Source organism: Magallana gigas, chromosome 1 (assembly GCF_963853765.1).
Source record: "Magallana gigas chromosome 1, xbMagGiga1.1, whole genome shotgun sequence".
Lineage (NCBI taxonomy): Eukaryota > Metazoa > Mollusca > Bivalvia > Ostreida > Ostreidae > Magallana > Magallana gigas.
The window spans coordinates 71,416,157-71,443,434 of record NC_088853.1 but is presented as its reverse complement, the minus strand read 5'-3'; the positions used below and the strand labels follow the sequence as shown (position 1 = coordinate 71,443,434).

At 33.8% G+C, this 27,278-nt stretch overlaps 1 protein-coding gene, 1 non-coding gene and 2 pseudogenes across 5 annotated transcripts in view; 3 read left to right on the top strand and 1 right to left on the bottom strand.

Annotated features, from left to right (window-relative positions):
• The window catches only part of LOC117687360 (uncharacterized), a 32,477-nt gene extending 10,510 nt beyond the window's left edge, over positions 1-21,967 (top strand). Inside the window, exons 2-6 of one of the 4 annotated variants that reach the window (XR_010710619.1) lie at positions 13,198-14,916; positions 16,848-17,774; positions 18,060-18,134; positions 18,356-18,438; positions 20,862-21,967. Coding sequence is in view for 3 of the 4 variants with exons in the window: in XM_034463712.2 (XP_034319603.2) it covers positions 13,230-14,916; positions 16,848-17,774; positions 18,356-18,423 (2,682 nt within the window). In the remaining variant the exon portion in view is untranslated. Of the gene's footprint in view, positions 1-13,197; positions 14,917-16,847; positions 17,775-18,059; positions 18,135-18,355 lie in introns of all 4 variants that reach the window. The other 3 variants (XM_034463712.2, XM_066074526.1, XM_066074519.1) reach the window with 3 other exon arrangements.
• On the top strand, positions 26-1,085 carry LOC117686845 (uncharacterized). Its single transcript, XR_010714687.1, has 2 exons — positions 26-908; positions 1,081-1,085. It is a non-coding gene; the product is annotated as an uncharacterized protein (transcript).
• LOC136274116 (uncharacterized) lies at positions 1,496-2,684 on the top strand (annotated as a pseudogene).
• On the bottom strand, positions 3,817-5,558 carry LOC136274114 (uncharacterized; annotated as a pseudogene).
• Positions 21,968-27,278: the final 5,311 nt, after the last annotated feature.

Below are 27,278 nucleotides of genomic sequence, written 5' to 3'. Positions count from 1 at the left end.
CTAGCAAAGATGAGGTTGACCTATTTGATTTAATCGCATGGGCGCAGGTAAATAATAACATTAAATCATAAATATTTTAAAGAAAAATCCTTTGCTATGTCATATGCATTTAGGTTCTTGCTTGTGCTTGAAATAAAAATTGTGTTTATTAAAGATATTGTTTTTAAACCATTTCATCAAATCATCAAAAGAAGGCACATTTTTACTAATCAAAAGCAATTTACATAAAAGTCGGGTATTCCCCATTTCAAGAACGTGAGTTATTTCCCTTATAAAATTGGAACTCTTCTTTGTTAGCGGAACTTCCGCTGACTACAACGTATGTTGTTATGGACGCCTCCGCTGAATTAACGCTATTTAATGACTGGACGATCGCCAAACTAAGAGAATTTTTGAGAGATAATAATCAAATAATATCAGGTAGCAAAAAGAAACTTGTCGAAAGAGCACGCGGTGTTATTATTCTTAAACTAACGGCTGTCCAAGGGCAAAACAATCAGTCTGAGAAAAATTCCAAATCGTCAACTTTTCCAGATGGAGAACCCATACCCGATAACGCAGTCTGTCTAACTGGTCATCAGATTTTACTAACATTCCTGATTTTTCAGAGAAAGATATTTATAATTATCTTGTAATCAAAATGAACACTAAACGTCAACTTAAATCAAAAGTGTTCCTTGAAGATAAACATGTCCATTCGGTCGAATACAACCCTATCAATAATGAAAGTTCTCATTGTGCCATACGTTGTAAAGTTATACCATCATTCCCATCAGCTGACATGAGCAAGCGTCCTGACTATGATGTGTCAACATTCTTGTCAAAGGTTACAGGGAATGTGTTCGCTGCACATTGCACCTGTACAGCAGGGTATGTTAATTGCAATTGTGTACACTATCGTGCCAGAAGTATGTACACTTTTCCTTTTTCCCTATACATTTCATTGAAACAAGACATATTTAAAAGGGTTTTTGTTGTTATTTTTTGTCAGATTTTGAATTTTTTTTAAAAATTAAATTAGATTCAATTTGCACTTTTTGACATAAGTTGAAATAGTTTTTTGACAACTCATTTGTAAAGTATGATATTTCAAACACAACACAAAGATATATTTTAAAGACTCTACTATACTGTATATCTTTTGCAATAAATATGATGCCAAAAAAAAAAATAGAGAACTTTATATTTTGAATTGGTCAATCCAATTTTTTCAAAATTAATTAAGGTTTTTTTTTTAAACGAATCTTTAAAAAATGTTGGTTTTCAATGATATATAGAGTGAAAAGAAAAAAAATTTACATACTCTTGGCACCGGTCCGAGTGTAATACATATAATCAATATCATAATTACCAAAAAAAAAAATTTTAATTAAAAAAAAGATGGGGAAAAAACTTAAAAACTTGATCTTTGTGTTTCAATGAAGTACTTGTTTCACTTTAGATATAACTCATGAAAAGTGTGGAGTTATTTTTAAATAAATAATAACAGATATATTTTTCTATTATCATTAAATCACAGTTTTGGTAAGGCGTGCAACCACATTTCTGCATTACTTTATACAATTGCTGACATTGCTGAAAAAAAGAAAAGTGGTCTTCTTTCATGTACATCAACAAAATATGTGTGGAACAACCCAAGGAAAAGAAAACTTAGTCCACAAAAGTGCAGTGAAATAAAATTCAAACAGTTTTCATTTGGCTGTTCATCAGTTCTAGAAAATAAAACCAGCAAATCTGCAACTAACAGCATCATAGCATCAACAACATTCAACGTAGAAAGATTTAGAAAAACTCTTGTTGAAAAAAAATCTAAAGCAGGCTGGCTTACATATTTTACAAAGAAAAAAGATGGTACTGAGGAAAATATACCGTTGCTTCATAATAATTTATTTATGTATCATGATAGTGTAGATATGTGTAATTCACAAGTACAAAGTGATTTGTGCAAATATGTTGAGTCTCTCTCTGTGTCAGATGCTGATTGTGCCAAAATTGAAAAACTTACAAAGGGTCAAAACAAAAGTCAGAACTGGTTTGAATGCAGGAAAGGAAGGTTGACAAGTTCAAATTTTGGAAAAATTTGTAAGCTAAGGCCAGAAACTGACCCCCAAAATCTATTGAAATGCTTTTTGTATGATGTTTCCTTTCCCACCAACAAATTTGTCAGGTGGTGAATTGAACACGAGCCTGCTGCTAGGAGATTTTATTGTAAACTATATCCTTCATATATAGTGAGTCAGTCAGGACTTATTGTTAATCCAAAATACCCTCATCTAGGTTGTAGTCCTGATGGTATTGTTACATTACCAACTGGTGAGATTGGTCTGCTAGAAATTAAATGTCCAGCATCAGACAGATGGCGAATCCTTTCACCAGCTGAATGTGGACTTGATTCTGAATTTTGTTGTTCACTTGATGAAAAAATTTAAAACTAAAAACAAACCATAATTATTATTTTCAGGTACAAGGTCAAATGGCAATTTGTAATAAACAATGGTGTGATTTCGTAATATGGACACTGAAGCCACCACCTTCTGTAGAAAGAATATATTTTGATGAATCATTCTGGTTGAAATGTTTAAATAGACTGAATGATTTTTATCTGAAAAGCATGCTTCCAGAACTATTCACACAGAGGTTGTTAAGGTCTCTGAAATAAATTGCAACATGGATCTTCAGTCCCCTTTGCTGAGTTGTTTTATTATCATAGGCGTCGGAACCGGGGGGGGGGGCTAGGGGGGCTTAGCCCCCCCCCCCCCCCACTCCTTTTGCAAAGTTAGACCTAACCATTAGGCAAATAGCAAAAAAGAGGGTTCACCCCCTCCCCCACCTTTTGTCGCTGCAAACATAATTGTTCCTAAATTTACTTTAAAAAGATTAAAATATTCAACCCCCCACCCCCCCCCACCCCCGGAATAGGAATTTCACGATTAGGGAAAAAAAATTGGTAGTAAGAATTATTTTGGAACTCTAGCTATCCCCCCCCCCCCCACCATGGATTAGCTAAGTTATGATTTTGGGAATTAAGTTTTTTTTTTTTTTTTTTTTTTTTGCTTGTCAAGATTTCTGAAACTTCATTTTTTCATTTTGTGAAACTTAATGCCAATTATACAGAATGGAAAAATCAATGCTACACAATTCTTCTGATTTCAACCATACAACAATTGTACTGAACCAATTACAACAATTGTACAAAATATTTGAATGAGAATTGTTTTCATATGTGCAGAAATCCTTATCTATAAATTAAGATATACAAATACATGTACCTGTCAATGAATTATTTTTACCTTAATGACAAACAATTCATTGGCAGAATATGATTTTTGAATTTGATACATACATTAATATTTTCATGGTGGTCATTGTTTTTAAGATAGTCTATATAACTCTATCTCCTGCTGTTGTCATACATTAAATGTATAAAAATTAAGAAGTATTGTTTTATATATATATATATATATATATATATGAAAAAAATCACAACACCGAAATAAACTCAACTAGTTTCATTTTAAATCATCAGGAGTTTTAACTCCTGATGATTTAAAATGAAACTAGTTGAGTTTATTTCGGTGTTGTGATTTTTTTCATATAATACTACGTGTGTGGATTTATACTATTTATTTTTGGAATATATATATATATATATATATATATATATATATATATATATATATATATATATATATATATATATATATAAATATAATTAGAAGATTTTAAATATGTTTTGCAAAAAGTATGAGTTCTTGGTACTCAATATGTGTGCATGCACTTCTTTATAATGAGACTGAATTTATGCACATGCAATTAAAAAATATGAAAATCTCATCAAATAACTATAGCTATATATATTGGAAGCAGACATTGAACAATTGAGTAATAGGAATATTTTTTTCTATCATAAGAACCTTAAATTGTATGCAAGCACATTTTCACTATTTAGCTATGAAGCAATGTCATATTCTGGAACAGTACGCAAAGGGGGAAGGAGATTTGTCAAAGCAACATAAATTTTCCAAATTTTAGAACACTGAGATGCCATACTTAACTGCATCACACCTTCAAAAATATGAACGTTCTTAATTCTTTCCATTTGTCTTTCAACATGTATTTTAAGATGTGCTATTCCAAGAGTCAGTAAGACATCACTTCTGGACATTTGTTTATTTTTTTTCTTGAAAGGGGGAATGATAAGATGAATATCCTTTGGCGTAGTTAGATCTGAAATGACGAAACCCTTATCTGCCATGATAGCATCGCCAACTTCACACAAATCTAAAATTCCGCAATTTTTTGTTAATTGTTTGTCACTTATCCCCCCCCCCCCAAAGGTCTGACACAAATGTTGTAACACCTGCTGGGCTGATGCCTATGAGTCCTTTAAATGTCATATGGGATTTATAATCACTGTAGAGTAATGACTTGTTCGCAAGAGAACTAGGTGTTTGAACAAAAACTTCAGTACAGTCTAATATGACTCTACAGTTACTAAATTTTCCCTTAAATGAACATGGCATGGTGGCATATATTGTTTCTTTGGATGGCCACATTATCAAAGGCTGCAACTGAACAAACAAAAAATTAATTCATAAATCAAAAATATTGCTGCAAGTTGAAACACTAACATTAAACCTGTCTGATAAATCCTCTAGGAGTAATCCCAGCCGTAGTCTCACGAGAACAAGAAAAAACTCGTCAATAATCCTTAGTCTTCTTGCTCGTCCTTGATTTGAAGATGAAATCCCTACACGTGTTGTACTTTCGAGTGCATTATCATTTATCTCATTAAACACAGCATTAAATGTCTCTTTGTTAGGAATACCTGTGTAGAATAAAATTTTGGAGTCATCCTGTTCTACATCTTCAAAGGTGAACACAGGTCTAGAAACTTGAATCCCTTTATCAATGAAAAGCTTTCCATCAGTCTGTGTTTCTGCAGAGGAGGAAACACACTTTTTCATGGTCATGCTGTTAAAAAAGGATTCATTAGTCTGTGTTGATGAATCTACAGTTAACAAAATAGTCTGAATTTCCTTATTTTTTGGAACTTCACCAGCACATGTTGTCCAGTCTTTATGATAATTGTGCATATTAAGGGAATCCTTTAATGGGTCATCTGAAATTCAAATTATATATACTGCATATCAGTAAGGGATTCAAACTCATGACTTACAGATTTATAATTATAATGTAACGCATTGCGCTACACTGTTGGGTAAAAATTTCAGAAAAGAAAAAAATTAAAATCATGCATGCAATTATGTTTTTTTTTCTGATAAGAATTGCATCACAATATGGAGCTGTCCCATACCACCTTGAAATACATTATAAAAAATATGTAGCAAAATTCTAAGTTTCTCATTAAATTTATATCAGTTATATTAAGTAATAGTCACAAATTATGAAGAACCTGTTTGTTCAAGGCTATCCTGGTTATCCTCACTCTCAGGAAGCTGATTGTCCTCCACACCTGACTCATGAGAAAAGGGAACAGCTGGGGCATTTGTGGTTGAGGGTGCCTGGGTTGCAAAGTAATGTTGTTCTTGACTAATTCAAATGTTTGCTCTATCTCTGAACCCCCCTCCCCCCTTTAACACATTAATTAACATACACAAAAACACTCAAACCTGCCAATGATAGTTAATAAATAAGATACATTCAAAAAATAAACAATGACAAAAACTTTTAAACATAATTGAGGAATATTACTAAATGATAGAAGCATAAAAACTTCCAACATTATCATTCAAACACTAAACTCAAAATCATGCATTACATACGTTATCTAACAAGATCTGTTGGATCTACCCCCCCCCCCCCCCACGAATGTGAAGAATGTCAATCAAACATGTTTTATCGTTTATACTAACCTTGTTCGGAAATATTGACAACAAAGGATCGGCTGCAGAGGGGCTGCTACCATTCACGAAATGTGAAGAACACACGTACGAATTCTTGGTGTAGGTGAAGTCCTTGCGTACTAATCTTGCTCGCTGCAACCATATTCTACGTTTATCTGCATCGCTTGGAAATCTATGGAGACTGACGACTTGTCCCTCTACAGTTTTCCCCCTATAATTACTACATATGCAGCAATACTTTCTTGAGCGGTATCCATTGTGACAATATTGTCAAGAACGCCCGCGGAAGTAGACGTATATTTTAGCACATGCGCAGTTTTACAGTAGGAGAGTTCCAATTAGGGGAAATAACTCACGTTCTTGAAATGGGGAATATCCGTCTGATTTCCAAGCATGATTTACATTGGTACTTATATTCTCTAGCAATTTTACGTAAAATATTTTGAAATTGTATTGATCTTTCATCTGCGCCAAGCTGTTTTTACATGCATTAAAAGTATCCAATTGAAACTAATAATTTATAAAAAGTCTTTTTACTTGAAGGGAAGCTTTAAATAAGTCAATTATTTGATACTGATTATTAGTATGAATAAATTATATAGTCTAGCATTAACGTCAGCATCTATACCAGTATACAGGAGATAAGCGGTTTTATTACTGTTTTAATATAATTCACCGTTTATGTTACGATACGTTCCCCGAGAACTATCGAATGGAATGCAGATCATGACGTCAAAGTTGATTATGACATCATATTGTATGAAGTACAGACAAGTGAATTTTTACACAACATGGACAAAGTAAAAATGACTTAAATTTTCTTCGTTTAGCGATGTACAGGCTTTGTATTGAATAAAAAGGGAGATTAATCGAAATATCAACAGCAGCTCTTCCTAGGTCACAAACAATTATTTTCATTTTTTTACCTTTGTACTTGTGTAATTAATATTTTGCTATGATTTTAATGATATTAATGTCTATACGTTATGTATGTCCAAAATTGTGTTGATACTGTTCTCATTTATGGTCTAATTTGACATAGAATTCGTGTTATCTTTTCTGATCACCTCAGTCCTGTTGTCCGGCGTCCGTCTGTCCGTGCAAAATTCATGTCCGATCTTTAGTATCTTTCTTATGGAGAACATAAGAAGTTCATACTTCACGTAAAGTATTGCTTATTACCTTGACCAAAGGTCATTTGGGCACGTTTAAGGTCATTGTTTATAAAAATACTTAATTCCTGTCTTTGTCACATGTCTTGTATGTAAGGAAATGAATAGAAGGTATAATTTGACCAAAAACTTGCTCCTGTCTCACATAAAATTAATTAATTAGATTGTCATCCCTGTCCCTCTGAATATGGCCTGCTCCGATGCATTTTATCTTTTTAGCTCACCTGAGCTGAAAGCTCAAGTGAGCTTTTCTGATCAAAATTTGTCCATTGTCTGTTGTCGTTGTTGTAAACTTTTCCCATTTTCAGACCTCTCACACCCATTTTTGGTACTGGGGCCAGGGCCAATGGATTGGGAAAAATGCGATGTTTTGATGAAAAAATAGGAAATTTTGTCCCTGCTTTATGTACAGTCCCCTGAACAATAAACTAGGGTAGATTGATAGGATTTTTTTAAAAATTTAAAAAAATTATGTTTTAAACTCAGAACAGGTGTGTAATAATTAGAAAGGAAACAAAGTATATTCACAGTGTGTGATACAAGTTTGTTAATGAAGATTTAAAATTTTCCAAAAAATTTTTGTGTAATTACTACATGTCAAATGGCAAAGAAAAAAATCTAACAATTTTTTTTATAATTTAAAAAAAAAAAGTCATCTCATCTGTATTGTAAAATTTAATCTATTTTTGTATTCATACCTTTTATAGATAAGTGTTTCTTGATTGTGTTAGCCTAATTAAAATATTTAATATGTTTTACGGTGCTACCGTTCTAGCGAGCGCAGCAAGAATTACACATACTGTACCTTGCATCATTGTCAACTTATAGTTTTATTTAGGTATCAACGAACATCAAAGAATATTTGAGAGAGTATTGCTCTACAATAAGTATGCCAAAGGTACTAATTTTAATGGCTATGATACATACAGCTCATCCCCCTACCCAGAGGGAGAGAGACAGAGAGAGCCCGGTACCTGTTTGTAGGTGTGTGATTTCCCACTTTTAAATTTAATGGTCTGACTATATGCAATATCTATATAATTTTTTTACCTGTTTATTTTATCATTTTATTCCTTTTTATTTAGTTCAAAATGTCCTATTGTTTATTATTTATCTCCCTACTCATATACTTACCTGCCTACTGTACATATATGCACACTTAGTTTAAAAATGGATCGAAATGACAGTAAAGTATGGCTCTTGCTAGTGTGTATATATATATATATATATATATATATATATATATATATATATATATATATATATATATATATATATATATATATATATATATATATATATATATGTAAAATCTCTATATTAAAAAAAGATTAAAAACAAATCATATGTCAATGAGGCAGGTATCGTAGACTATACTGAAATAGCCAGTACACTCATTACAGATGTTTGATCCACCTCTAAATTTATCGCGGGAAATATAGCGCGAGTGCACTATGACGTCATCCATGACTTTGTTCGTCTTTGTTTACGTTTCTAGACTCTATACGAAGGTATGGAAGCATGTAACAAATCTTTTGAGTCTCGCCAAAGCATATGCGGTACTCAAAATGTTTCTTCAAACTTTAAGTCACCGTAAATTACGAGTTAAAAGTCGGCCATTTTTGGCATAGCACCACGGGTGAAAACATTAGAGAGCATTATGGGACGTAGACAAAAAATTTTGTTTGATGAACTGTAGGTTTTGCTCGTTCTTTTTCCCGCGCACACTGGTTCTTAGAGCTCGCTTCGCTAGCGCCGCAGCGCCGGCGAGCTGCGCTCGCTATAAAATCAGTCTTGGTACTTCTGTGTATTTGGGGTATTAGTCCAACCCTTTGACCCACTTACTACCGTTTTGTAGAGGATCTGTTGGAACAAACATTTTTATAATAATTTTAACATTTATTGCAGAATTATAAACTATTAACAGCTTATCAACTAACTGTAATATCAGGATTAAAAGTAATAAACATCGGGGTTTTTTTAAATTACACAGAATATTTATGCATCACTTGTAATGTATTTATAACCACTGAAAATAAGAAAGTTGCAAGTTACATGTATTATTCATTGCAGGATTAATTCATGCAGAGAAAATGTCTTTAAATTAGTTTACTACAGGTGGCAGGGGATAGTTTCGAACGAAAGACCCTGTCAAAATATTTTGAAATAAAGGGAGAGCCTGAGGTTTGGCTGGTTATTTGAAGTGTATAAATTGCTAGAATATTTATTGCATTCATTTTGTGGATAGTGGAGCTCAAGTCAATTTCATTCATATATGACACTTTAATACTGGTAGCACTTTTCATATGATATGGAATGAAAATGCGAAACTGTGGCCAAAATTTTCACATATATGAGCACTATCTGCTTCACATTTCCTTGACCAAAAAAACTATCCCCTGCCACCTTCAAGAAAATGTCAAATTTTTACTAGGCTTGAAATTGAACAGTATGGGAACAGAAAAGATGTTTAATGTGTGTAAAATGAGAAACTGGCTGAATTTTTATGATTGCTCAACCCTGTGATGAGATTTAGGGGCCAAAATGTAAAAGGGGGTGGTCCTTAGAAAAAGTGCAATTTTCTTGTATTTTGGGTTTGTCTTTTTTTCAAACCCTTTGTAGGCATATTATTCTTATTGAAATTAGATGCAGGGTTAAATTTGGATTAACTAAATAATATTGTTTATTTTATTTTTTAATAACTGTTATTATTATGTATATTGGTGTTAACAGATGAGTGAAAATGATAATTATTAAAGATGAACAGTGAATTCAACAACGTAATTTTCGATCACACAGCCAACTCAAGATGATTAAAACCAAGATTTTTAATGCTATTTTTAACAATTTTCTGACCTCGAGCCTACAACAAGTCGAACAAGACGATAAGTCGGGTGCTCTGCTTCAGATAAAAAAATACCGACTAATCGTCGGAAAAATACGGTAGTTAATATCCGCATTTTAAGTCATTATAAACAATTTTAAAATGTCTGATTGACCAAAAAACAACCCTCCTTCCATTTTCTTCACCGAAAAACAAAAAATATCCTTAATGTGCATTTTTTAACCATTTGTCATTTGCATGTATTCCCATGCACCTCATGATGGGGGTGTGGTCAGGATGTTCAACTTTGGTATTTCTTTGTATGTAAAACATGTACTTCAATCTTTTTAACAAATAAATCTAGATCGTTCGGTATTGGTTAAAAAATAAACAGAGAAATTAGGTTTCATCATCATTCGTTCAGCATATTTGGGAAATGACTCCTCGGGTAAGATGCCTGATTGCCATTTTCTAGGTACCGGTCCCTTATGAAGAGTTGAAAGTGAAGGTTTTGTGTTCCAAGTAAGTTGCTTGTATGTTCTAATAGAGTTTTTAAACCTGTTAGTACCATTAAGAAACAAAAAGGTTGATTGCAAGGAGTAATAATGTGTTTTTTCTTATTCCCATTTGCAGGGGGATAGGTGATACATACGAGTTGAATTCTCCAATATGTTGTTACTAAATGTGAATATTTCATTGTTTTTACATCAGATTGTGATAAAGGTTTCTTGTTATAACTGATTTTGAAAAAAAAATGTCTTTTGGATAGAAAGAAGACATGATATATCTTGAAAACCTTACAGAAACAGGTGAAGGTGATTTAACCGGGTAAGGGGGTAATACTTAAACAGCCATAACTTTTTTATTTTTCAATGAAATCAGACCAAATTTAAAAAGTTTTACTCAGAATGACATGAACTTTCTGATTTTAAGGTGTTTTGGTTAAAGAGAAACAAACTCTAAAAGTTAAAGGTGGCAGGGGATAGTTTCGAACGAAAGACCCAGTCAAAATTTTGAAATAAAAGGAGAACCTGAGGTTTGGCTGGTTATCTGAGGTGTATAAAATTCTAGAATATTTATTGCATTCTTTTTGTGGATAGAGGAGCTCATGTCAATTTCATTGATGTATGACACATTAATACTGGTAGCACTTTTCATGATATGGAATGAAAATGCGAAACTGGCCAAAATTTTCACTTTCGGTTTTGTGCTTAAGACAGGCACGTAGCATCAGGGGGGGGGGCCAGGGGGGCATGCCCCCCCCCCCCCCCCCCCCATTTTTCTCGCAGGAACAAATTTTTTAAAATTTAGATATAAAAAAATGAATTACCATGGAGTTGCCCCCCCCCCCACTTTTTTGGGAGTATGTAAAAAATTGATATGAAAATAAGGAAATGAAGAGTGAAATTGAAGTTATATACTACGCCAGTTGTATGAATTATAGAGAAAATCTTTTAAAAATCTCCTTCTCAAAAACCATTAGGCCAGAAAAGCTAAACTTGTGTGGAGGCATTCACAGGAAGTGTAGATTCAAGTTAGTCAAAATCATTGTCCCCGGGGGTAGGGTGGGGCCACAATGGGGGGATGAATTTTTACATAGGAATATATAGAGGAATATATAGAGAAAATCTTTAAAAATCTTTTTCTTAAAAACTATTATGCCAGAAAAGCTGTAACGTGTATGGAAGCATCCTCAGGTAGTGTAGATTTAAGTTTGTTCAAATCATGGCCCCGGGGGTTGGGTGGGGCCACAATGGGGGAATGAATTTTTACATAGGAATATATATAGAGAAAATCTTTAAAAATCTTCTTTTTAAAATCTATTTGGCCAGAAAAGCTCAAATTTGAGTGGGAACATTCTGAGATAGTGTAGATTAAAGTTTATTTAAATCATGGTCCCCAGGGGTAGGGTGGGGCCACATTTGTGTGATGAATTTTTACATAGATATATATTGAGAAAATCTTTCAAAATATTCTTCTCAAAAACTTATATGCCTGAAAAGCTCAAACTTGTGTGGGGCATCCTTAAATATTGCAGATTCAAGTTTGTTTAAATCATGGTCCCCGGGGGTAGGTTGGGGACACAATGGGGGGGGGGGGATTTTACATAGAAATGTATAGTGAAAATATTCTGGGAAAGTTTTCAGTCAAAAAAGCAGTAACTTGTGTGCATATTAAAGTTTGATGAAACCATGATTCCCTGGAGAAAATTCGGGCCTCAAAGGGGGGGAGGGGGGTTATAGAAATAAAGAAAATAATTCTTACAGGTACAAAAACAAAAAGGGCTTGGTATTATTGTTGCTCAGGTGAGCGATGTGGCCCCTGGGCCTCTTCTTTTTTTAAATTGTGTTGAGAAATTTTTTTGAAAAAAAATCGGGCTCGGTATACCAAAATTTTAAAACATATAATAGCTGCTTGGCATGTGGATTATCGCTTGATTTGTTATCATAAGGATGCAAATGTCTTCAAGCATTAACAGTTAAGTTGATAAATGAAATTTAAAGAAAAGAAATTGGTTTGTGTACTCATATTAGCATTAAGATGTAACCAGGGTTATATAATTAAATTTAATATTTGCGCTTAAGCATTTGTTTTGAGAGTGTTCGTGTGCGTGTGAGTGGTTTTTTTTAGCTCTGTGATGACAAACTTCATCTATAAATAAATGTCACATGATATCTAAAACCTGTTCCACCTGTTCCCGCCAATATTCGCCATTAAATGCTATATGTGAAATACCTGGACACTTTCCACTTCGATGTCCAGACAGACACATCGTTTGAAAATCCTGATGATATATATTGTCTGTCTTGGGGGGAAGCTGTCCCGGAAGGCGTTTTAATAAATGTAATTGTGAAATTGCTTTATGTGAAATAATTATGTGTTAATATATTATAATGAATTGTTACAGGTTTTTGTTTAACTTATAATTCTACTAAATGAAGTGAACCTTTGACCAAATCACGTTGTCGGAGTTATTTCTACCGACACCGGCTACAAACAATTAAAAAGACCCTGGCCAGAAGAATTGTTATTAGAAGAACATGAACGGTTAAATAGATAGCATCCATCATTTTTTATTATAGAAAATATTTGAGTTATTTTTTTCTTAGCGGGGGGTTTTATTTGTGACCTTCCTTTCTCACAGTACCTCTAGTTTTAAACTGATAACATAAAAGAAATCAATGTTTGGAAACTACTTAGGTAAAGTACAATTATTACATTTGCAGTGATACAATGTGCAATGATTAGGTTGTTGCATTTAGAGGCATTCAAAGATCGCAGAATTTATTGAAAGAACACAGTAGAGTGTAAATATTTATTTTCCATTTAACAGGTTCTGATTTAATGGACTAGAACCTCCACATCATGGACATAGCAAGCTCCCCGTATAGAGTATATCACTGTTTTAAGTGCCCGGGGGACACAGAGTACCATTGTGTATCGTGTCCATGTGATCTGTGTCCCGAGTGTAAAGAGAACCATGTAAAAGATCTCCAAACAATAGACCATGATGTTGTGTCACACCGTGATACAATCAACTACATCCCAGCACAAGAAAGCTGTGTGAGACATCCTAGCCATGTTTATATAAAGTACTGTGAACCTTGTCAACTCCCTTTCTGTTTCCACTGCACGAAGCATAGAAATCACAGACAACTAGATGTTAGAACAGCCTTTAGAACAAAACAACAACAACACAGGGGAACCATTCACACAATCAGAAGTGAGGCTCTCTTTTACATACCTGTTTTCCTGCCACAAATCAAAGCTGATTTTAAGACCTGTCGCACAAAATTCTCCCTCTATCAATTAGAGATGTTGGCAAAGGCTCAGCAACTGAAGGATCTCATTGATAAAGTGCTGTATGATCTATTGAACAATGTGTTTTGTGACTTTAATTTCAAACACCGATGTTTAAAACAGAAGATAGACATGAGCAGACATATTGTCAGCCTACAGAGATATATACACAGATATGAACACTCACCATTCATAGTCAGTGTACTACAATTCCTCTCCTCCATAAAGACAGCCCTCCCCCAGATACATCTTACACTCCACACCAGCCAGCTCTCCATGACTGAGTTATTCAACAAGGAGGATGTGATGGAGTCACTGAGTGCAATCCAAATCACAGAGAGAGGAAACCGACGCGTAGAAAACCAGTGTCTGCTGAAAATGATGTCGAATGCTGAGCTCCATCAATCTCTCACAGTGACAGGTGTTGATCATTGTGATCACATTACCTATGTGACATCAGACTGGATCTGGGTCAGTGGTTATGTAAATAATTTCATTTTGACAAACAAAGCAGGTGTCTCTCTACATCGTGTGGAGGATTCTCGCTGTGGTGCAGGATCACACACAGTGAACAGTGAGAGTGAACTGATTTATATAAATAGGACTTATAACATCAACAAATTGTCAAAGGATTTGAAAACAACCACCACATTTATAGAGAGAACAGACTTTACATGGAGACCATGGTGTGTGTACTGGTCCCCATCCACTGGGGACCTACTGGTCGCAATGTATGGAAAGAAACCAGAGACAGGCAAGGTAGGGAACTATGATGCAGGGACAGGCAAGGTAACCCGGTACAACCAGAGCGGACAACTGACACATACCGTACAATACGACAACTCAGGACTGGAACTTTATAATAAACCTAACTTTATAACAGAGAACAACAATGGGGATGTCGTGGTGTCCAACTATATAAATTATAAGTCTGGTGCAATAGTGGTGACAGAGCGTGAAGGAAGACATCGTTTCTCCTACACAGGACCTCCATCGGGATCATTACAACGGCCACGTGGAATCTGTACTGACGCGCTGTCACACATCCTGGTGTGTGATGATACAACCCACACAGTACAGATAATTGACAGGGACGGTCAGTTCCTGTCACATCTACTGATAAGACCATCAGGAATATTCAGACCATGCAGCCTGAGTTATGATGTCAACACTCACCGTCTCTGGGTCGGATCATCGTCCAACAACACAGTGGTTATATACAGGTATATCACCAGACAGGATGCTTTGACAGGTAAGTCTGAGTCATTATCATTATAAATTGCATATTGAGGAACCATTGTACATATACATCAAGACCAAAAAGTTTAGGGAGTTTTCACTTGCAGAAAAATAGGAGGAAGTTTGAGAAATCGTTTATTTGATTATGTTAACAATGCTATTCACAAATAAATAGCAACCACAGAATTTGCCTTTTGCCAGACGGCTCAATGTGTGACATAAAAAATGTATAGTCTTTAGATTGGTGCTAAACCCTTCACATCGTTAACAATGGCATTTATGTTTTATTTCAAAAAATGTCTGGGAAAAAATCTTTGAACATGTACTCTGAGTGCACATTTAATTTACTTTCTTGTTTTGCTTATTTTATACCTGTAATTTCTAAGTATAAACGATCTGTCGAGTGTCGACTCCAAACTTGCCCTGTATTAGGTCTTCGTCCGTCGTCGTACGTTAACAATTTTACATTTTTAACTTCTTCTTGAAAACTACTAGGCCAATCATTACCATTTTTTGTGTGAAGCATCTCTATGGTAAGAATAATCTAAATTGTGAAATGGCTCTACCATCCCTGGGGTGCCACGGGCGGTGCCAAATATGCAAAAAAAGCCAAATTTTCAAAAATCTTCTTCTCTACTCCCACACATGTGAGGAAAAATCTGGTTGCATAGTTATGATGTTCATGAAGCCCTTTACCAAAATTGTGAAATTCATGGCCTTTAGTTTATGGGTTCAGGCTCTAGTGTGGGGCCAATATGGCCATATAGTAAAAATGTATTAAATCTCAAAAAATCTTTTTCTCTACTCCCTTATATATATGTTAAAAACTAAATGCATGATTACGATGTCCATGAGGCCCTCTTCCAAAATTGTGAAATTCGTGACCCCTGGGACAGGGGTTCAGGCTCTAGGCTGGGGCGTATATGGCCATACAGTAAAAATGTATTAATTCTTAGAAAATCTTCTTCTCTACTCCTATATATATTTGTTAAAAACTAAATGCTTGGTTATAATGTCCATGAAGCCCTTTACCAAAATTGTAAAATTCTTGACCCCTTTGTGAGGGGTTCAGGCTCTAGGGTGGGGCCAATATGGCCATATTGTAAAAATGTTTTAAATCTTAAAAAATATTCTTCTCTACTCCCACACATGTGGGCCAAAAACTGAATAAATGGTTATTGGTTATGATGTCCACTAACTCCTCTCCATAAATTGTGAAATTCTTGGCCCCTGGGTCAGGGGTTCAGGACATGAGGTGGAGGGGGGGGGGGGGCATATGGCAATATAGTGTTAATGCATATAATGTTTAGACATTTTCTTCTCTATTCTCACACATCTGTATTAAAAACTGAATTATATTCACATCTGTATTAAAAACCTCTACTGAAATTTTTATTTTCATGTCCCCTGGAGTATGGGTTTTGACTCTAGGGCAGGGCCAAAATGGATGTATAGGTGTTAATGCATATAATGTTTAATAAATATCTTCTTTACTCCCACACACCTCAAAGAAAAACTGAATTCATGATTTTGTAAACCAGATCTTTAAGTTTTTCGCCAAAAATGTATTTTTTATTTGAATATTTATATTCATTCGAAAAGTACGTGTTCTTGCAATTTTCATTTTTTTATGTTGAATTTAACTTTTCATGTTTGACTTTGCGCAGCATGTCAAATTTATGATCTAGCATGCTTTCATTTCACTTACTTTATCAAAAACAATATTTAATTTCAAAATATAATTTTAACATTTAATGCAAATTACTTAATTGCATCTTCCTGTGTCTTTGATTTACTGAATAACGCCACTTGGCTATTTTGGTATAATACTTGTAATGCTTCAATGAAAATATAAAATTAATGACAAATACATGAAACAAATAAAATTATATATTTTTAACTTGAAACAATACATGATAAACTGATTATATTTGATGTGTGTAGATCTGAATCCAACCACTGCTGGTGTGATGGAGTCACTGAGTGAAATCCCAACCACAGGGACAGAAAAACCACAGCAAGGAAACCAGTGTCTGCTGAAACTGATGTCTCCTCCCGAGTTGCTACACTCTCTTACAGTGACAGGTGTTGGTGGTTGTTTTCATATTTCTTGCTTGACATCAGGCCGGATCTGGATCAGCGATATAAAAAAAAATCTCATTTTGACAGACACAACAGGTGTCCCTCTACATCTTGTGGAGGATTTATGTGGAGGTTTAGGATTGCACACAGTGAATAGTGAGAGTGAACTGATTTATGTAGATAGGAATTATAACATCAGCAAACTGTCAAAGGATTTGAAAACAACCTACAGATTTATAGAGAGAACAGACTTGTCATGTATACCATGGTGTGTGTACTGGTCCCCATCCACTGGGGATGTACTGGTCGGGTATGGGGATATAAAGGAACCAGGGACAGGCAAGGTAACCCGGTACAACCAGAGTGGACAACTAACACATATCGTACAATATGACAACACAGGACTGAAACTGTATAGTAAACCTAACTATATAACAGAGAACAACAATGGGGATGTCGTGGTGACTGACTTATGTGCTGTAGTGGTGACAGAGCGTGGAGGAAGACATCGTTTCTCCTACACAGGACATCCATCAGGATCAGGACTACAGCCATGTGGAATCTGTACTGACGCGCTGTCACACATCCTGGTGTGTGATGGTAAAACCGACACAGTACAGATGATAAATAGAGAAGGTCAGTTCCTGTCACATCTACTGACAAAATCACAAGAAATGGGTAAACCGCGCGGCCTGAGTTATGATGTCAACACTCACCGTCTCTGGGTTGGATTAGACAACAAGAAGCTGTGTGTCTACAGGTATATCACCAGACAGGACGCTCTGACAGGTAAGTCATTATCATTCACATTAATTAGATAAAGATAACTAAGACACCCAGTCCGTGTTAATTATCAGTCAATAAGTTACATGTAAGACATGTTTATCTATGCGATTGTGTGTCAATAAAAATATCTCATTGTGACAGGATTTATATTATGTGGCTAAATATACCAGATTTAACAAAAATGATTTTATCTCAAATTAAATGTCGCTTCAAAATGTATAACTTGTTTCATTGCCATTTTTAGTATTTTTAAGCATATTATGCATAATATATTATAATGCAATTCAGAAGTAACTGGTAAGTATAATAGTACATAATAACATGAATTATACAGTGTCATGTAATTAATGACAAATTCTATTGGTAATGCAGTTTTTAGTATATCAAATGAATGTTTAAAACCATGGTATTTTTACAAGTTTATTAGACAGATATATATCTAGGTGCTTAAAAATGTAATAAGGTTATTAGAATCAATTGTTTTGTTTGCTTTGTTTTGGAATAGAAGCATGTGAAATGAATATCAATTTTATTGATAGGATATAGTATAATCAAACTAACAGTTAATTAATAACTTGTTGTAGATGAACACACACCCCGTCCTGGTGGGGATGCCTTGTTCAGCTTAACACCAGCTGTAGAATGGAGATAGTTTGGATATTAACAGGTTGTAAATGATTCTGTACAAATCTAGTCTGCTCTCAAAAGCACACGTTGTTCGTCACTTTCTTGAACATTTGCAGCTGAAATATTTACATGGATATCATCCAAACAAGGGCCCATGTTGCTATATGTGGAATAAAATGCAACAATAGTTAAATGTGAACTTACAATAACTAAATCATGTAAATGATGAATATCACTCAAAGATCATAAATGTATATTCAATAATTATTGAAAATAATTGGGAGATGAATATTTATTAAAAGTTAAACTGTTTGTGATTATCATATTAAAACTGTATGTTCTCAATATTGATCTGAATTTAATTAATGAATGTTCTAGAAATCATAATGTTATAGCTGAACACAACTTGTAAAGAGGCACTGTCCGTTAATTTCTCTTTCATCATTGATGTTCCTACAACCCTTGCAGGTGTCACTACAGTATTTCACTGAAGGTTCACTTTAAAATATGGCTGAGACAAAAAAATTCCCGAATTTTCCTTTGAATTTGGGGCGTTTCCGCTCGAAACAGGAGCTGATTTGATTATGAGATGAAAAACAATGTGTAAGAGGTCTAACTATCCCAGTTTTGTAATATTGCGAGTTCATTTGAATTTTTGATGCGTGTTGTTTCCGGAGGGGGATGAAAAGGTCCGGGCTTGATTTATCAGCACATGTGTAGCTTCAAGGTAAACAGTCTCACGCCTTGCTGGATGCACGTGTGTATTTTGATAGAAAATTGTAAGTGAAGCTTTGTTTAAAAAGATGTCAAGAGGATGTTTTCCAGAAGTTCGTTTTGAATGTTTAATCTGTATGTGAAGTTGTGCAATTTAGGTAAGAATATATAGTAAAATTTAATACTGTAGTGCAACTTACAGTACCGATCAGACCCAACCTAACAGAAAGTAAACCCCAACTTAACCCTGGGTTTACTCTGGGTTTACTTCGGGTTTACTAGAGTGGACCCAGAGTAAACATAAAGTAAACCCAGAGTAGACACAGAGGGTAAACCAAGTTAGAAGTATACCCCTTAAAACAGACGCTGTGTATTCGGAATATACAAGGAGCAGAAATTACAGGCAGTAGGATGGTAAGATAAAAGACGGGTCAGCTACACTTCATTGCGAACTGTTGACCTCAAAAGCAATATCCAAGTAAACCCCGAGTAAAGCCAAAGTAAACTCCGAGTGGACCCTAATTTTCAAACAGTAAACCCAGAGTAAACCCAAGAAGTAAACCCGGGGTTTAGTTGGGGTTTACTCTGGTGTTAGGCTGGGTCTGATCGGTACTGTATATAAGGGACAGACCTCTAAACAGTTGAAATTATTTTGCTGCAGAGGTATCACCTGTGTGGACGTACATATTGCCTCGCCGTGTTACTCGGTCCGATGACATTATCAAATTTTACGCACTTTTTCTAGCCAGGACAATACTAACATCAAATAAATTGGTCAATGCATTATTTACAAACAGAATATGCACATAGAATAAAAAATAAATGCATAAAACTCAAAGACCACGAACGAAATACTACATGTCGGCCACGAGTTTCAGGTGTGCAATCGGGTGTAACAAAATCGAAGGGTTATCTACCAGTTACATGTGTGATGGTGCCTATTTACGAGCGGTGTTCAGCTTTAACCATTGTTATAAAAAACTGTGAATGCTAACGCCCGTTTCCCGCCAATATTTTACATCTAAATATTTCGGAATGTTTGTCAGATGTTCAAAAACAAAGATTTTTACTAAAAAGTATAATCAAATCCTAATTAATTATTCTCAAAATAAATTTCTATTTAAATTAGTAATTTTTAAAACAAAAGATTTGCTTTCGGGGGATCGAATTTTTTTCATTAAAATCGGTCTCTGTGAGTAAGAACAATATTATTTAGCGACAAATGTGCATAAAAACTTAATACTCATATGTTTACGTTGGATTTTAAAGTAAATTTTCATTTTAAACCATATTCGTTACGGTACAAAGCAAAATGCTTTTTTGGAATGTGTTTTGGTCTGTAGACATATGTCCTCCCCCTTTGTAACAACAAACCCTTTGGGATTAATATGCTTAATAACAATATATAAAACCCCTCAAAAGGAATTTTTGTTTCACGGGGGAGGGGGGGGGGTTAAAATAAAAATCGTTTTCCGTTAGTTTCAATTATGAAATGAGCTATTTTAAACCAAAATACAAAGTTATCTCTCTTTGTTTGACCAATCATTTATATTTAATGTAATATACATAAATATTTACATTATTATAAAAAAATAAACTCAATTATACTTTTATTAAAAAATAATTTTTTGTTAGGCGGCTAAACAATGCTATCGTTTGCAGTCCTTTGAAAATCTACTTGTATTTTTGTTTTATTTGCAAGTCATTTTGGTTTTAGATAAAATCATTAGTTGATTTTGTTTATTGCAGATAGCCATTTCTTCTACAGCTAAGATTTAATGGAGACAAGCTTTAATGCCAACTTCTTCACTTTGCTATTGTGTAACCCACAATTCCATAGAGTTCACCGAAGAATGGTATTAAACTTCCTGAGAAATAACCACTATTTATTTCAGGGATATGACATATATCTGGACCAATTGTGCATTGTACATACAGTTTAGAAATGCAGGCCAACTACTATTGAGACCAGTTATTGATTTAAACTGTGTGCTGTCGTTTGTGTTAAGGAAATACGAGGGAAAAAAATTCAAATGGCGCTTACAGACTAAAGTAAACCGTGATGTTAACAAAAATCGAAAGAAGAACATGTTTATATCCTGTGCTGATAATGTTGCTTACAGAGGATTGTCAGAAAGTTTTCAGTGAAGTGACCATTTATCTGACCGCCTATGTGTAAATCATAAATGCTGACAATACCACATTCACTGTTCTCGGAGTAAATTATGAGAGAAAGATTCCATGAATGGATTAAGATAGAAGTGAATTATACTGTGTTTTATTAACCGATTGTATATTTTCCATAAACGTACATGTACTTTATAGTGAGGAGTTACAATGATTTCTTATTAACATTATCTAAGACTTAATGTAACTTTAGATCATTAATCTCTGTATGAATTTAGATTAATTATCGTTTGATGGTATATACATATACTCTGTTGTATAGTGTTTAGTCCTTAATAATCAAATAATTAACCCAGAGTAATACATAGTGATGGTTAAAATATGTCTGAAGTCATTGTGCCGAGTATAGGTAAAAATGCAGCCTCCCCCTATATTTTTTTACTACTGCATGGAAGAGTATGTATATATGTTGAAGGCAATTATCTGAGCCATGGTTTAGAAGTAATTAGATGTAATTAGAGAAAATTGATAATCTATAAAATGGACAGTAGTTAGTGGGATATTTTAATACTGTTTCATATAATGTTTTTATTATTATAGGGAAATAAATTATATCATTATTAATGAAGAATTTAACTATTTTTAAAAGCTGTATAAATTTATTAGTCAAGGAAATTGATGAAGTGACCCTATAGGGCATTAATGTAAATAAAATTCAAAATTATTGATATGATTGTAGATTTTTTATTATATTAAATTCTCTTTTTTACATATTTTTACATAGTAAGCTAATTATGATAATATGTATGGGAGTTTGTCCAAGTTTAACAAGCTAAACAAAAAAAATCATAGTCCTATGGAATTAATTTTCTGACATTGAGTTGCATGTATCCATGTACTATTGTAGTGAAAAAAAATTGACACAACTAATTGCATCTGTCAAGACTCCAATTGAAAATATATTCAAAGTTGTATTCACAAAAGAGCTTTGCTTGGCTATTTTCATTTACTGAAAAGGTAGGGGCTATTGTCACTCAGTAGTTTTTAAAAAAACATTTCAATAAAAAATATCGGTTACAGAAATTATTATTCAATTCAATTATTTGTCCCATTTGAAATAAGCCTTGCAGGAGTATTAGTCCCGTTAGGACAGTTCTAGTTTGGAGTTGATTTTAATCCACTCTCCTATGCAGTTACTCTTACAAACCAGAAGTAAAAGATTTTGGATTATAGTCCAGCAGTGAACAATGCAATGTACATGTCCCGTAATATGATCAGCCGTGAACAGCATGCATATCATGTAATTGTAATCCTAAAAGCTGATTGGTCTGATTGTACATGTATATGTGTATCAGATTTTGTGTACGCTTTTAAACGATAGTTTTACATAGTACGTGTTTAATATTACATTAGACATTATAGTAGTTTATAATATACATTGCAGTAGTTTTCCCGTAAAAACTACTGCAATGTCTATAATTATTAATTTAAAGTTGAAAAACTCGATCTATTTTTGTTTCAATGACAAGTGGAAGTAACGCCTGACATTTTGTTTGCCAAGGTTGTATGGAGAACTGCAATGTCTATCATCGCTAAAAATTTCAACGTTTCAATAAAAAAAAATCCAGTTCCAATGATACGTAAATGTCAGAACAATGGTCATTTAAACATTGAATCCTTATTTTTTGAAAGATGTGGTCTCATAACTGCAACGGTGTATGCATACAAATTGAATAACGCGCGCTAGCTATAATTCAATGCTTATATTTACGTTTTTTAATATTTTTCTCTTTCTGCAAATATGATTTATTTAAAAAAATCTCGACATTATTCAACGAGTAATGCACAATTAACGGAAGAGCCATTGGAACAGCCGAATTATGCTGACAAATATAGTGCACAACGTTTTTAAATTCTAATAACACAATTGTATTCATATATTTAGTATACCAAATTAATTTTCGGTATTCTAAGAAATTAATCAATTAAATTTATTTGTATCTTTAAAAATATTTACATCCATGAAATATTAATCAGCCCAAGTAAAATATCAGGTTGTGATCCGGTTTGAAGTCGGGAGGAGAGTCGGTCATGCTTTGAAGGAAGACTGAATGTATTCATACGCACCAGATTTGGTGATTGGGTCTTCTTTGTTATGCGTAAATATCACTCAAATCTATCAATGCATTTTAATAGGAGGAAAGAAGGTGAATGTAAATATATCGTTATAACACGTTTTTAAATCATTGCACGTCCATTACGACTTAGTTCTATACATAACAATGAGGATCTACGCTACCACGAAAGAAGGTATTCATGAATTTTGATGAAACCACAATAGTGTTACCTTTTTTGTTCTTGAAAAAGATAAAAAAAAATTAAAACTATGAATAAAATATGAACAAACGTGAAAGTAATATGATACTATCTTTAACAAGCAGAATTGAAAAACATTCTTATAAAAAATAAAAACTATAATGATGTTTTCCATCCACAGTAGTAGAAAAAAACACACAGTGTTCAGGATATGGCAATAAGCATCATAAAATTGTCCTTTTGCAAATCTTTTCCCATATTAGTGTATCAAGAAAGAGAAAAGGTACGGTCCTGACATTGATAATACAGAAACCATCTCTGACTTAAAGTAAGGTCACGAATGCTCTAGAAATTTGGTTAAAGTGCAGTAGTCACTTTTCAACCAAACTAATACTTATATGAAGAATTATCCAAATATGGGCATGTACGGGAAAGAGCTTTTATCTTAATAAGGTTCTTTGTCCCTGTGTAATTTACGCCAAACGGTGAAGTCCTGTCTTTCACCCAGACACAGTTGTGTCTAAAAAGAAAATTTGAAAATTGAAATTCGCATTGCCTTATCTTTGCCTGCTGACGTGAACGGGAAGTGTAAGCCTGTGAGTTGATTTTGTTTCTTGTCAAGTCAACAAATGATAAGTCCGATCTTTTTATACAGTGAATAATTAATGTCACTTTTTTTCAACTACATTGATGCATAGATCTACAGTTACTATGAATTATGGCAAAGCCGGTTATCTGGTTACAAAGGGTAAATATAAAACGAGGGCTTGTGTATTTTCATGAATACAGTATTTATTTATTATTTGTTAAATAGCTAATTAATTAGTTTGTCAGACTTTTGGCTTACATAGTGATACACAGTTTATAAAAATTCTTCACAATATACATCTAGTAAAAATCCCACTAATCTCCCACACTTTTGAATTGGACGCGAACAGAATGAACTTAATGATTAAAACAAAATAAATTTTGATATTTTTTGTTTGCCTTTAATCCCGTTTACAAAAAAATATTCACATCTACCATGTAAAATTTCCTCTTTTTCTTACGGAGAAATATAGTCGATCCATAATTCCATAGAAACAGAAAAACTGAAATTTACACGCCCCATTTATCGATTGGTCGAAATCTACAGCGGCTGAAAGTGACAGGACTGAAATTGACACGCCCTGTTTATCGATTGGTCTGAATCTACAGCGACCTAAGTAAATTCACGGACTGCACGAAATAATCATAATGATGCCAGACTCAAAGTCTCACAAGAGACGATATGACTGTTTCTTTTAGCTAATGTACTTATGTACGTTAACAGTAATTTAGTGAATTTTACTAACTTTTCATAATCAATTTATTAATTAGTTAAAGAAAGATGTAAATATAAACAATAAAATGCTTTCTTTGATGATTCATGCGGGGTATGAAGGTAGCGATCATTGCAGGAAAAAAATAACATACCCGCTAACGCGGGTTATGTATTTTTCCTGTAATGTCGCTACCTTCATATCCCGAATGAATCACCAAAGACAGCATTTTATTGTTTAAATATCTACAAATCAGTTTCTAAAACGGAAGATATATGGTTATTGACACACCATTATAACATAATGCAGGCATACACATGAATATAGTTTAAATAAATACGCGGCCATTGATATGGAATCCTAAATTAAATAAGATCAATACATCCTGATCACTACTAACAGCATTCCAATCACTTGAGCTAAAAACACTTGCGTTGGTGACGACAATTTTGTTGTGATTTATGAAGGAAAGAGAACACATTGGGATATCGGTTAAGGTTAGTGTAATTAATGTTCCACAAACAAGATATATAAAACGGTTTTATTTACTTTTCGTTTGTCTCCATGTTTAGAAGAGGCACACGTAGAATAGTTCACGTTTTAGGTAAGCATTTCCTAATTCACAAATATTGAATTGTCACTTAAATAAATGATGATAAGTTAGTTTTATACATAGTGTTTGTTTATTTTTTTCCTTTTTAGTTTCCTTTCTTGCATTTGTGTGCATGTATCACTTTATAAACATTTAACAAACAAAACTTTCAGAAAAGGACTTCCTCAGCTCACAGAATGCGGTGTGTTGAGATAGCAAGAGACGTCTTCGAATGAAGTACCCGTCAATATTTTTGTATCATTGAGATTTGCTGTACTTGAAGGGTTGTGAGTGTTACAAAAATTCAGGAAATGATTTTGAATTATTATTTAGAGGGATGTCTCTTGATGGAATTGGTAAGCAATATGTAAGCCCTTAATGCATGTTAAGTACATGTGAATCAGAAGTAAAATGCAAAACTTTCGGCTATGACTGTTGTGTTGACTTTACACAGTGAAATTGCAAGTTACAGACAAGGAGATAAAATAACCCGAAAAGTAGGTGGATGGGACATAAAGTAAACTATACACTGTAAAGATTCTGATATTTGTTGGTGCAACATGCACATGGTACAGAATGTCAACCCATTGCAGGGAATTAGCTTGGGGGTATAAAAAAGCTGAAAAATAATGAAATTTTGTCGAAACATGAATGGGTAAAAATATCATAAAAACCATTATGAAGAAAAATATTCTACAACTTGTGACGAGTAATTTTCGTTAGAAATTGGTGATTGGCCTTATAAGTAGTGAATTAAGGAATTTGTGCGGAATTGGAACTGAACAAATTCTAATTAAAGAGTTTCGAAGACACACATCCCCTGGCTACAATGAATTGTATTAAATTGTCCCGTGTAACTTAAAGCTTCCAGTCTGATCTCACAGCAATGTGTCGAAATTCACTTGTCTGCACTTGATGTATGAATTTTTCATATGGGGGGGGGATTGATTTTACTTGGCCTAGTGAGGATTAGCTTTTAGCTTAAATTCGACCTTTTAGATTGATTTTATTTGTGAAAAAACCGCATCTCAATAAAACAAATTAACAAACATATTAAAACAGCTTTAATTTAACAAATTTTACTGACCATCATGAACAATCAATAAATGATTAATATTATTTCGATATTCAAAATATAACCGTCAAGTTGTGTTATCTTATAAATAATATAACTCACAGTGTGATGATACAAATTACACCCATAGTACCTTAAAAGAAAATACGATGAATGTTAGAATGATTTTATTTGTGAAGAAACCGCAACTGAGGTTGTCAAGGCGCGTTTGGCCATTTTATACCCCAACACCGGTTTCCATGACATTTCCACAACTTGTTAACTTTTTCAGTACCAATGTGACTTGATCGTATGTGGTCCGCATGTGATCAGTGTTCCATAACTTTAATTAGAATGAACCCGATGCCAAAATTCAAATATTTCATTCCATAATTTCGGGTTACAAATCGTCCAAATATAATAAGCTTGACCAATTTCAACATTATTATCTTTACTTAAACACTGATCATGTACATGGACTATTTGATGTAACAGTTTATTACCCAAGTGCTTCATTCTCATACACATTTCCCATCAAAGATTAAGTAACATGATTACGATCATTCTATAGTGAACAGTTTGAATACACAATGCCAACAAGGATACGACGAGAAACCAACAATATCTTCACAATGACCTAAAAGTTACCTAAGATCTGACCTTGCACTAGATGTGGGAATTACCCATTGAAAATCGAAGGATATCAAACCAATACAGGAATCTACCATAAAAATGAGAAACATCACAAAAAATTATATATGATAATTCCTATGATA